Source organism: Eurosta solidaginis, chromosome 1 (assembly GCF_040869045.1).
Source record: "Eurosta solidaginis isolate ZX-2024a chromosome 1, ASM4086904v1, whole genome shotgun sequence".
NCBI lineage: Eukaryota > Metazoa > Arthropoda > Insecta > Diptera > Tephritidae > Eurosta > Eurosta solidaginis.
This window is the reverse complement of record NC_090319.1, coordinates 329,088,567-329,102,436: the sequence shown is the minus strand read 5'-3', so window position 1 is coordinate 329,102,436 and position 13,870 is coordinate 329,088,567. Positions and strand designations below refer to the sequence as shown.

At 35.2% G+C, this 13,870-nt stretch overlaps 1 protein-coding gene across 28 annotated transcripts in view; it reads left to right on the top strand.

Moving 5' to 3' along the window:
- cnc (cap-n-collar) overlaps positions 1-13,870 on the top strand; it is a 332,362-nt gene that overhangs the window by 156,917 nt on the left and 161,575 nt on the right. For all 28 annotated transcript variants that reach the window (XM_067762112.1, XM_067762111.1, XM_067762118.1 and 25 more), the window contains 2 exons: positions 10,135-10,299; positions 13,730-13,832. In XM_067762112.1, the coding sequence (XP_067618213.1) occupies positions 10,135-10,299; positions 13,730-13,832 (268 nt within the window). The remainder of the gene's footprint in view (positions 1-10,134; positions 10,300-13,729; positions 13,833-13,870) is intronic.

Here is a 13,870-nt window from a genome sequence, read left to right as displayed (position 1 = left end):
ATGTTATTGTTCTGGTACATTTTATTGACTGAGCAATTTTTTATGGTGAGAGTTCCATTGAAGTAAATTCAAAATTATATGGGGGCTAACGAAAGTGTGGCGAATTTTTGGTGCAATATTGTGAATTTTTACCTGAGTGAAAAAGAAAGAAAAGTACCATACGTGGCTACTGCCTAAAAAGGACCAAAATTGAATAAAAGGGACCAGCGAATCAAATGGGGTTGGAAGGGACCATTTTTGGTCCAACTGGACCAAAGTGGCAACCGTGAAAGCGAAGAAAACTACCATTCAAATTTCTCCAAAGACACTGGTGAGTTTTTCGGGGATGACAGCGTTACCATTTGGGCCAGAATCGCGGATAAAAGAACTGGTAACGATATTCGGTTACATAACGTTCTGGGTATTATTTTACCGGTAACGCTCAGAATCGGGGCGTAAGAGGTAAATTTAATCAAACGTCTGAATCATTAGTCAGTCTCTGAAGCTGGTTATCAGTTTTCAAGAGTTATAATCTTTGTAAAAGTTTATGCCATTGTTTTTTCTCTAATCAATTTAGTCTCTTAAAACTATATCACAATAAAAGACGTGTTTCAAAGCGTTTTGAGCATAAATATTTTTTTTCCGTTTTGAAAATTAAGTGCAGCTTTACAGAGCGTGAAAACAGTAACACATACGTAGATACATAAATATAATTTACTTTTTAATTGTTACAAAAAAGGGTAAAGTTGTTTGGTGGTGCAAAACGAGTCACACCGTATCTTCTATAATGAGAGCACACATAGATATAGTATGTTATTTTGTTTATATAAAATTGTATCAGTAACATATATGAAATCGTAAAAAAATAAAAATATATAGAAAAAATAGTAAGCCAAAAAATGGGATAAATTGAAAACGTGTCCTAGGCAAAAAAAATTTAATTCTGGTTAAATATTAATGCTGCTTTTCTTTGCCTTTTGTAATGCCAGAGACGTGATTTTTTGATATAACGAACATGCTTTGCTGAAGATGTACAACTTATGCAAAATAAGTATTCAGTGATTTGTTGAAACCTTCAAATTTCAAGATTGCGATAATTTAAAGTTTTTTATTCTTTGCGGTTGGACAAATCTGGTAATCCTAGGGTAGACTCTGCTGAACAAACTAGATTGAAAACCAAACCTAATTAGTGCTCAACAGACGTTTACCAATGAATGTGGGTTTGAGCTTATTTCATTCGAATGAAAGAAGTTGCATAAGGATCATTGCAGCCAACACGATGCCTTGGGTAAAACACATGAACTGTATTTTAATCCGTGAAAAAATTAAACAGATTTAGACTTAACATCTAAAAATCAGCACTTATGGCTTGAATAGATACATCTGTCTATGTCTATGTCACCGTCACGGCATACGCAGTTTTCCACAGACAACACGTACCTAGAGTAACGTGAGACATATAACTACTGACGAAATACTTATTTAGCACTTCAACTAATATCATTGCTTATTTTTAAACACACATTTTTCACAGTCGCTTATTTAAAATGCTAAAAAACAAAGGGCAACATATGTGACGCGGCTGACGTATGTAAAAAGTAGAAAATTGATAAAGTACAACGGATGCGACATTGTAAATTTGGCGTTTACCATTAAAACAAACAAATCCAACTCTTCCGTCAGTTTCTACCTTGTCCGCGACGTATTGTTTCTATTTAAGCCATTACCCGACGCGTTGCCGCCACAAAAATTAATTTCAAAAATTGGTATTTTATCCCTATCAACTTTCTCTATCATTTCAAACTCCTTTTCCCTTCAACTATCTTTCCTTATCCTGCTGAAGTGATCACTCGCTCTATGTTTTTATTAACCCTGCATAATATTGGCCTAGTAGGTCGTAGGACTTCGGACGCTTAAATTGTATATATAGTAAAAATAAAAAGCAGCCAGATGAAATTTATTTAAAAATTATGTGTTTTCATCGTCACATGTGCCACCCGTCATTTCAAAATTTTTTAAATTACTGGCTAAAGAAAAATTAGTTAAATTTTGCTCAATAACGAGTCAAATGTTTTACCTTTTGTGTTGAAATACCCCATAAATTTATTCAAATGTAAAACAACCGATATCAGGTCTTAAAATTTTCCGTGCTCCGCCTACCACACCGAAGGTCCTGGGCTCAACTCCCACCCTAAGAAAGATCGAAAATTCAGCGCAACGTTTTTTCAATTAGAAAAAAGTTTTTTTAAGCGAGGTCGCCCCCCGGGCAGTGATTTGGCTGACGATCCGAGTGTATTTCCGCTAAGAATAAGCTTATCAGTAAATATTCACTAGCCTTGCAGATGCCGTTCGAAGTCGGCATACAACACGTAGCTCCCGTCCTGCCAATTTGTAGGAAAAATTAAAAATAAGCAAGACGCAAATTGGAAAAAAGCTCGGCCTCAATCTCTTCGGAGGTAAGTTAGGTTAGGTTGAACCGGCCGGTCCATGAGGACCTCACATAGACTGAGTAAGTCCGTAGTGTTACCAGAAGTTTGTTTTAACGACCAAACTGAAAAACCCTATCAAAAACCAGGACCTATGTTATAAAATAACTCCGTCCTCTTGGCAAATACTAGAAGCTTCCTAGGATTTAAGCCACTTGCTACTTCTAGATCTGACAGCTGTATCACTCCTTATAGCTGGAGTCTTAGCCTGGCAAGCGCAGGGCAAGAGCACAACTCGATCGTTTTCTCCTCCAGCCCGTACTTCCTACATCTGCCTAATTTAAAGGCATGTGACGCCAGAAGGCAGTGTCCAGTCAGAATACCCGTCATGAGTCTACAGTCCTTTCTTTTTAATGATAGAAGCAACTTTGTTAGTCTAAGGTTGTAAGACCTACACATAATCTTCAACACTTTACAGCCCCGCGCTTGAACCCACGCCTTTCCTGCTTGGTCGATCATGTGCACCTCTCGCCTTCGCTTAATTTCGCCCAGTCTAATTGGGACGTCTACGGAGCAGGCTTCAAGGGATGCGCCCTTTTTAGCTAGTTCATCTGCTTTTTCATTCCCATATGCCCTGGGACCCAATATAGATGTATGCTTCTCCCTGTCCCGATTCTCTCCAGGGACTGCTTACACTCTAACACGCATTTAGATGCTATGCTATGCGAGATTATTGCCTTAATTGCTGCTTTACTGTCAATATAAAAGTTAACACGATTGGAGCTTGGGCTATTTTCTTCCAGGGTTTCTACTGCTTTGGTTACGGCTACTATTTCCGCTTAGAAAACGCTACAGTAATCCGCCAGCCTGTTGGATCTGTTTATTTCCGGATCAGCACAGTATACCGCAGACCCTACTCCTTCCATTACTTTGGAACCATCTGTGTACATATGTATCGCCTCGTCCGCCATTTGAGCACCCTTGCGCCAACCGTCCCACCTCTATTGTGGCCTTAAGATCGCCCTCGAAGCGCAGATAGAGAATCAGGTAGTCTTTTCGTCTTGTGATTGATGATGCTATACTACTATGGCCGTATGGTCGGCGCTCAAGCTGCCCCGAGGCACCGAGCCTGGTTGCAGTTGTTAACGCTATATTCTTTGCTACCAGGTCTACAGGTGGAATGTGCAGAATGGCATACAGTGCAGCTGTCGGGGTTGTTTTCGGGGCTCCCGTAATGCTAAGCATTAATAGTCTGCAGATCCTCGCCCTCGGAGGGAAATCGCTCCAAGTATTTATTTATTATTTTTTAAACGTTTTAAAATATTTTCCGTTGATATCCAAACGAAACTCATCAAATCTGATTAAATAAAAAGCTAATGGAGTAGAATAAAATCATATTTTATCAGATGAATGCAATTAAAATCATCTCAAGTCATATCATCATATATCATATCATAATCATCATGTGATATCAAATAAAATAAAGTCATATCACATCGCATCATTTCCACGACAGCCCGGTTTCTGTCACGTTCCGTTTCTATCAGAAGTTGAACAAGCAGGTCGAAGTACGGTTACAACAACAATAACAAGTAATATCATTTCGATTAAAATAAAATCAAACTGAAGAGATGACTTGGTTGTAAGTCATCAAACAGAAACACAGGCCATAAAATTAGCAACACAATTCAAATAACATCACATCAGCACAAATCAAATTTAATCACGAAATAAATTCATGTTGCACAGAATTCAAATTTAAGCTAGATGAAAAAATCACATAACGTGGTTGAAATGAAATTAATTTGTATTACATCAATGCAAAAAAAATTAAAATCATCTTAAGTCAAACCAACATATCATATGATACCAGATTATCATATCATATCTTATCATTTCCCCCACAGCCCGGTCTCTGTATCGAAATGAATTGTGTTTTTCCCACCAAGGGATGTTATTGTCAGGTTCCTTTTCCATGATGAAATGTACCGAATAAGCAGAGCGAAGTACGGTTACAACAATAACCAGTCATATTACTTCAATTAAAAATATATCAAGTTGAACTATAGATATAACTTTTGGCTTTAAATCATCAAATCCAAAAAATCACACCAAATGACAAAACTAGCAATACAATTCAAATACCATTACAGCAGCACAGATGAAATCAAATCCCTAAAAAAAATCATGTTACGCAGAATTCAAGATCAAGCTAGATAAAAGAAATGAGAGAACTCTTAGCTCAAAAGGTTTAATATTAGCAAATAATACACGAAATTAAAAAATATCACAGCAAGTCAAGGAAGTAAAATCTTATTAGTGGCGCCATTAAAGTAATTTTTAATATAATGTTATCACTATGCATCAGATTCAATCCAACAAAACCAAGTGAAAAGAACTTAAATGAAGGGAATAAAAGATATAACAGCTAACTAAACAAAGTAAACTTTTATTATGTATTAAAAGTGTAAAGCTGCAATAGGCAAAATTATATTCGAATATTCAAATAAAAATATAATACCAGTAGCATTAGAGTTCACCTGCGTAAATGTGGTTATCTATACCACAATATGACGTCGCTTTCTTGCATGTATAAGCTAATATCACCTGTTCTATTATACCGCATCAAAAGGTGATTTTTTTTATAAATATGAGATTTACCAGTTTTTTTATACCACAGAAATCCTTGAAAAAGGAAAGTCCTAGACATTAAATAAAATTGAAAGACTCGATCTAATATCACCTAATATCAAATCAAGTAATTTACTTATTAAATTAAACAAAAAATCATATGATCAAATCAATTGAAAAAAAAACATGTCACGAAATTTAAAACAAATCAGATGACACGTAATACCATCAGATGATATCAAAGCATATCCGTTTAAATTATAATTAATAACACGAAATTATGTCCAATCAAATATAGTCAAACGAATTCAATTTATATACTGATATTTTATTTATTTGGATTATTTATATGAATTAAAGTCGACACAGACACAATGCGGTCGACTACTAAGATATATATTGCAATTAAAAATAATTAAATACAATTGTATAGATATATTGAATTCAACCATACATATGAAAGAAAGTACAAAATATCAGGCCACACGTGAGAGTATTGAATTATGCAACGCGGTAAACGAACATTCAAAGCTGATGCAGTTATACAAGTTGTTGTAGTGCGAACACCAGTTACGCAGTGGATTATTTCTGGCAAAATTTGGCCGGCAAAGTGGTAAATGAAAAGGGACAACGTGCCTGGACGTTCTACCAGGAACAGCAAAATTTAGTCGACTAACAAGATCAGAGGAGTCAATCGCGCCCATAATGAGCTTATGAATGAACATTACCCCGAGTAAAGTTCTTCGATTTTCTAAAGTTGGCAGATTTATAAGAAGAAGCATATTTCTATATGATGGCAAATGCACACTTGAATCCCAGTTAAGACCACGTAGTGCAAATATTATGAATTGCTTCTGTACCGACTCAATACGCTTTACTGGACACCAGACCCACAATACTCTAAGATTGGTCGTACTAACAATTTGTAGGACGTCTTAGTCAGGTACGGAACTCCTTAGCCCATCGCTTCACGAAACCGAGTATACCCGTTGCTTTGCTTACCATTGATGAAATATGCGTATTAAAAGCCAGTTTTGGATCAAAAAGAACGCCTAGATTACTTACAACAGATATACGCTTCAAAGGCGTGCTGTTTAACATATACTATGTCAAAGAAAACTCGATGAAATGTCATTAGTTTGCACTTCGAGCAGTTCAAAAGTAGTAAATTTGCAGTACACCAGCATTGAAATGAGTCCAAGTCTGCCTGAAGTAACTCCACGCGGGATGACTCCGAAGGCAAGTATGAGTAGCAAAGTTTAACATCATCCGCATACATAAGAGTTCGGGGGGAATGTATGAGAGTTTGTGGTAAGTCATTTATAAACAAGGTAAAAAGTAACGGACCCAAATGACTACCCTGAGGCACACCAGACGTTACATCAAACAACCTTGAAAAACTGTTTTTAAACAAAACTTGTTGAGTCCGATTCGCGAGATAGCTTTCGAGCCATACAAGTAATGCTTCGGAAACCCAAGTTAATCAAGTTTGTAAACTAAAAGCTCATGATTGACAGATGCAATCCGTTTGCCTATTGTTTAAAAATCCATCCATTACAAAAGAAGTAAACGCTATCAAGTTGGTAGTGTACATATATGTCGATTATAATCTTATCATATAATATTTTTGGCAGATTGTTTTTGAATGCACAACGTAGGTGTCAAATTAAAACGTCAGTCTAAAAAATATTCGGTATGTCCAAATTGCAAATAAATAAAAAGCGCGAGTTATACTCCGATGAGGTTGCGGTCGAGCTTATTGAAAAATGAGTTTGGATATCAACTTGAAACCCCTAATATTAGAGAATAAAGTTGGATATCAACACAAGACTTGGATTTCTAAAAAACCGTCGGGAATATATCTTGTGATGTACGTGTTGATGTCAAGCTTAGTATAGTTTTCTTTATTTTGTGTCCGAAATATTTAATTTGAGCCGCTATTACTCGCTAGCACTCAATTTAAAAAGCCTCTTTAGGGGCGGTCAGATAATCAAACCAAAACAAATTTCTTCAGAAATATTCAATTATTATGTTTTTCTAAGCGAACCTGAAAAGAAAGAAAGTAACATTTACTTGCATATTGCGATGGTACCATTTCAAAAACCGACATGTAATCATCATCAGGCAATTTCGTAATGTTATCAAAGGTTTCACCGAGATTCGAACCGCGCATCACACGGTGAAACTGCAGTTGCCTTAACCACTAGGCTTCTTTCTTTTCTTTTCTTTTCAGTTTCTCGTAGAAAAACATAATAACTGAATATTCAATTATTATAAGCCGGTGTTAATCTCATGAATTCTTAAATAATAAGTATAAATTGAACACACCATTAAACAAACAAACATAAATATGTAAAGCTGACCCCGAGTTTACAAAGCTTCTCATTTGCAACGAAAAATAAACTTTACAAAAGCAAATCTACATAACACACAAATTAATATAGAGGCAGAATGTCTCAATTGTGTTGTTAGTGAAGAAATGAGATAAACTGAATTAAGCAAGAAAACAAATACAAACAGGATAGCCTAGTGATTAAGGCAACTGCAGTTTCGCCGTGTGATGCACGGTTCGAATCTCGGTGAAACCTTTGATAACATTACGAAATTGCCTGATGATGATTACGTGGCGGTTTTCGAAATGGTACCATCGCAATATGCCAGTAACTGTTTCTTTCTTTTCAGTTTCTCTTAGAAAAACATAATAATTGAATAAAATAAAATAATTTGTGTTGCCATAAAAATAGGAATATAATCTCGTCCGGAGATTTTGCGGATCTGCACCGCGTAATCTTCTTTAATAAATAAATACATACAAACGTACGAACATTTGTTTACATTCATTTATATATGTATATATTAGAGATTATGTATAGTTCCAACTATCAATTTTAAAGATAGATTTAAATTTAAATTTAATCTCATTGACTGAAGTGAAGATTGCACATTTCTCGAGGTTGAGGAACGCGTTATCTCAGAGATTGTTTGAAGGCTTATTTATTACATTAGAATGCATTTAAAGAAAGGCCCTGAGCTAAAAAAAACCACAAGAATAATACAAATCAGTTCCTTTAAATGTGATAAAGCGTTTCCAAACCAACAAATTTCCACATACTTCAAAACTATTATTGAAACAAGTAAGGAAGGCTAAGTTCGGGTGTAACGGAACATTACATACTCAGCTGAGAGCTTTGGAGATAAAATAAGGGAAAATCACCATGTAGAAAAATTAACCTAGGGTAACCCTTGAATGTGTTTGTATGACATGGGTATAAAATGGAAGGTATTAAGGAGTGGGCCATAGTTCTATAGGTGGACGCCATTTCGGGATATCGCCATAAAGGTGGACCAGGGGTGACTCTAGAATTAACTTGTACGATACGGGTATCAAATGTAAGGTGTTAGTGAGTATTTTAAAAGCAAGTGGGCCTTTGTTTTATAGGTGAACGCCTTTGCGAGATATCGCCATAAAGTTAGACCAGGGGTGACTCTAGAACTAGGGTATTAATGCGGGGTTTAAAAGGGAGTGGCCCATAGTTGTATATGTGTAGGCGTTTACGAGATATCGACCAAAATGTGGACCAGGGCGACCCAGAATATCATCTGTCGGGTACCGCTAATTTATTTATATATCTCATACCACGAACAGTATTCCTGCCAAAATTCCAAGGGCTTTTGATTTCGCCCTGCAGAACTTTTTCATTTTCTTCTACTGAATATGGTAGGTGTCGCACCCATTTTACAAAGTTTTTTCTAAAGTTATATTTTGCGTCAATAAACCAATCCAATTACCATGTTTCATCCCTTTTTTTCGTATTTGGTATAGAATTATGGCATTTTTTTAATTTTTCGTAATTTTCGATATCAAAAAAGTGGGCGTGGTCATAGTCGGATTTTGGCCATTTTTTATACCAAGATAAAGTGAGTTGAGATAAGTACGTGAACTAAGTTTAGTAAAGATATATCGATTTTTGCTCAATTTATCGTGTTAACGGCCGAGCGGAAGGACAGAAGGTCGACTGTGTATAAAAACTAGGCGTGGCTTCAACCGATTTCGCCCATTTTCACAGAAAACAGTTATCGTCGTAGAGTCTATGCCCCTACCAAATTTCACAAGGATTGGTAAATTTGTGTTCGACTTATGGCATTAAAAGTATTCTAGACAAATAAAATGAAAAAGGGCGGAGCCACTCCCATTTTGAAATTTTCTTTTATTTTTGTATTTTGGTGCACCATATCATTACTGGAGTCAAATGTTGACATAATTTACTTTTATACTGTAGAGATATTAAATTTTTTGTTAAAATTTGACTTAAAATTTTTTTTTTTTTAAAGTGGGCCTGTTCGTCATCCGATTTCGCGTATTTTTATTTAGCACACATATAGTAATAGGAGTAACGTGCCTACCAAATTTCATCATGATACCTTCAACGACTGCCAAATTGTAGTTTGCAAAACTTTTAAACTACCTTCTTTTAACAGTGGGCGGTGCCACGCCAATTGTCCAAAATTTTACTAATTTTATATTCTGTGTCATAATGTCAACCCACCTACCAAGTTTCATCGCTTTATCCGTCTTTGGTAATGAATTATCGCATTTTTTCGGTTTTTCGAAATTTTCGATATCGAAAAAGTGGGCGTGGTTATAGTCCGATATCGTTCATTTTAAATAGCGATCTGAGATGAGTGCTCAGGAACCTACATACCAAATTTCATCAAGATAGCTCAAAATTTACTCAAGTTATCGTGTTAACGGGCAGACGGACGGACATGGCTCAATCAAATTTTTTTTCGATACTGATGAAGTCTATATCTATCTCAATTCCTTTATACCTGTACAACCAACCTTTATTCAATCAAAGTTAATATACTCAGTGTGCAAAGCACGCTGAGTATAATTAGGGCGATCTACCACTCAGTCGTTGATATAGGAAACAATTCCACGGTAGTATTGATTTTAACGATAGTCCATCATAAACCAGGCATAATTTGCGAACTCTAACAATATACCTAAAAATGAGTGTATACGTAAAGATATGTATAATCATCATTTAATTCTATATTTCAAACATGTTCTTAATAAATGTACTTTCTATTATAGGAAACCGATATAGAAGAGGTACTATGGAAACAAGATGTTGATCTCGGCTTTTCGTTAACACCAGCGCCTATTGACAAAAACGATTGTCATGTGAAAGACTGCGGAGCTGTAATAAAAGATGATATTGAGAAATTGAAAGCATTGAATAAACTGAAATTAGATAAGGTAAGTATAAGAGATGCCTTTATTTGTGAACGTTAAGAGCATATATGTAAGTTGAGAAAGAGTCGATTAATGTTCTTGATTTTACTAGCTTAATTTTTTTCGGTGAAGAATAAAATCTTTATGGCACCAGCTTTAACGTGCAACGTACGATGCTAGAGTACAAAATTATGCATTTACTCATTACAGGGTGATGCATAATTTTCTTGTGCCAAACATAGAGTGCATCCTAACGAAACGCGCTCTAGTAGCTCACACTAAAAGCTTGGATTTAGAATTTATAGGAATGACACTTACATATTACAATACTGCATATGAATATGAAAAGCTTAGCGAGAATTATCTGTGATTTTTTTAATGTAAAGCACGCTTATCAAGCAATGATAAGCAAAATTATTTATTTAGTCATTGCAAATGACGTACGTGCATATCAACATTTTAACAAAATATTTCATATATGATGTGAAGTTCAAAGAGATTAGTTGACGTGAAAATTGTGTGAAAAAATGTGCTGGTTTGATCCAATTTTAGACAGTTTTGTGAAGAGATCACGCCACTTTTTAAATAATGCACAGCAGAAATATTACAAATTTACTAAGAACGGCCGAGCCTATGTTTTCAAGCGGAAGGTAAAACAAGGAGTGAAAAATTAGAATAAATTGAGTGAATAGCTATCAAACACGCTTACAATCTTTATAAAGTAAATACATGTTAGTTGTTGTGTCACCTAAGTTTCAATTAAAAATCTAGAAATGTGTTCAGGAAAAAATATGAAAAATCAAGATGTATTTAGAATAAAGCAATTTTTTTGTTGCACATTTGACTCATTTGTAAACAAACATATAAACCAGTGGCAATTCTTATAAAATTTCCTCAATTTAAATTTTCTATTCGGTATTTAAGTAAATCTATTAATTTTGTAACTGAAACTATGCAAAACAATCTCAAAAAGGTTTTCGAATAAATTCGAGAAAATGTTACGAAAACTTCGAACTTTTTTTTAGAGTTTTCTGAATTTATTTGTGTATATGTTTTGGTAGCCGAATCAATTTTAATTCAACAAGACTATTCTTTTCGGGTTCTATTTTTTTGCTGTTTTAGCAATATTTTATAGCCTTCTTCGGGATTCGTATAGGGTCTTTTCAGAATGTTGTCCACGTTGAGGGATCAGTGAAAAAACTATCTTATATATTATTTCTGCTGTTTTTATGTACAGGTCTCTTTTTCGCTCTTATTTGGCATCCAAATCTATAAATAAAGTTTTGCTTGTAAAGATGGGGATTCTTGCTATTACCGAGCTTTGGGCATTATTAGTCGTAGTGCTTTTGTTTAGGTAGTATATTTTATTAAAATAATTTGTTAAAAATAAACAATTGTGAGCACACAAAGAAATCTATTTGTACTATGGCACTATTGTGAATATTTGATTAGAACTAACACTGCATTACCGGCAGTTGCTAACATTCGCCAGATGGCAGCGATTTCTGTTGATATTTGATATGAGACTTTTATATTTTTTGCGCAAGATGCGCACGGGTCCGGCTTGTTTCTAATCTTTTCGAGCATTTATCGGACCCATGCGAAATAGTTTCGGACTATGTCTGTATAATTTCGGGACTTTTGTAGAAGAGCTTCATCAGCTCGTTATCGGAAACAACCGATATCGACTGGTTATCGTTTTGTTATCGATAGCGACACTATCATCAAATTATCGGTTAGTTATTGGATTTTTATTTTCAAACTGGGTTGTTATTAGTTTCTCATCGGCTCGTTGACAAGGGGTTATCGATGGGTTGTTGACTTGATAAACTGTTCTCGGCACCTGTTAAGTAACAAACCTACGAGTCGTCGATAACGTTGCTTTATGTAACAAACCGTTAAAGAGTCGATAACTCATCGGTAACAAACTGATAACAAGCCGGTAAAACAAAACCACTTGTATCATACTTAATTATTCACAACAAAACAAAAATCAAACTTAACAGTAATAACGTTAAATAGTTTAAAAGTTAATAGAGGGGCACGAAGTCAAAATGGTTCTTAGTGATATAGATGTTAAAGTATAGTACAGTCGGAAACTATTAGAACAAGATGAACAAAATTGTTATTGTCAGTTTATCGTATCATTTATTAAAATATTATTCACACATTCGCAGTAGTTTTCTACATTCAACGTAGTTCTATGATACGAAGACATTTTTAATGAATTTTAATGAAAGTTCCATCCAAATTTGTAAGGAAACAGTGAGTATGTTACTTTAAGCGATTTTCTTGAAAATGGCCACCTTTTGCTTTGATGACTGCAGCGTCCAATTTCGGCATTCTTTCGATGAGTTTTTAAAGTGTTTCATGTGTAATATTATTCCATACTTCGTTCAAACAATCCCAGAGGCTTTTTGGCTTTAGATCTCTCACACGTCGATCAAATTCTTCCCACAATAGCTCGATGGGATTTAAATCGGGGGATTGTGGTGGCCACTCCATTGTATCAAGGTCACCTGCGATTTTCTTTCGTTCTAAATAAGAAGTACAAAGTTTTTACGTACGTTTCGGATCGTTATCTTGTTGGTAAATGAATCAACGACAAATCAAATTAATGCCAAATGGTATTGCATGGCGTTGGAGTATACTGTGATACTGCTCTTTTTTCATAATTCATAAAATTTTTTTTTAGTTGACCAACGCCAGCGTAACTGAAACAGCCCCAAATCATCACTGAGCCACCGCCATGTTTCACAGTTGGCACAATGCAATCTGCTTTCAATCTTTAATTGACGTTTCTGCGAACATATTGACGCCTTTGGCTACCGAAAAGTTCAAATTTTGATTCGTCTGACCATGAAACTGATTTCCACTGATCAATCGTCCAATCGCTATGTTCCTGAGCGTACTTCAGTCTTTCCTGTGTATTAACTGGCCGTAGAAGTGCCTTTGCAATGCGCCCAATTATACCTTTTTCTTTAAGCCGGCCTTTGACTGTCGTGAGCGATATTGGTGAATCCAAGTCTTCCTTGATTTGGCTATTTCTCGATAGTTGTTACCTGTTTTTTTTGCAAAATAATGATTTGGGCTCGTATTTCGACGGATATTTCCTTTCGCTTGACCATTTTCAATCTGGAAAAATACAATTCTGTGGTTATACATCTTTTTTATCTTGTTCTAATACGTTCCGACTGTACTGTAAATATGCCAAAAATATTCAAAAAATATGCAAGTTATGCAAAACATTTCAGGGACCTCTACGATCTCTACGACCTCAAAAAAATATTCGCATTTGCAAACGAATCCGACATCTGGTGATCAGTGTACTTGAGGGGCTGTGATATGTAACAACTCAGTTCAAAAAGTACTTTAAAAAACACAAAACCATTTAGCACTTTTCTACGCAAATTTTTTTATATTTTATAAAATCTTTTTACACATGTTTTTGTAGCCAAGTTTTGATGAAAAAAATGTGGACAAAAATACTGCTGCACTACCTGAAGAAGTGCCGGATGAATGGGCTGGCGTGCCATTTACGGTGGACAATGAAACTGGTAAGTACAATAATCTTGTTAATATAATATTTCTTGAT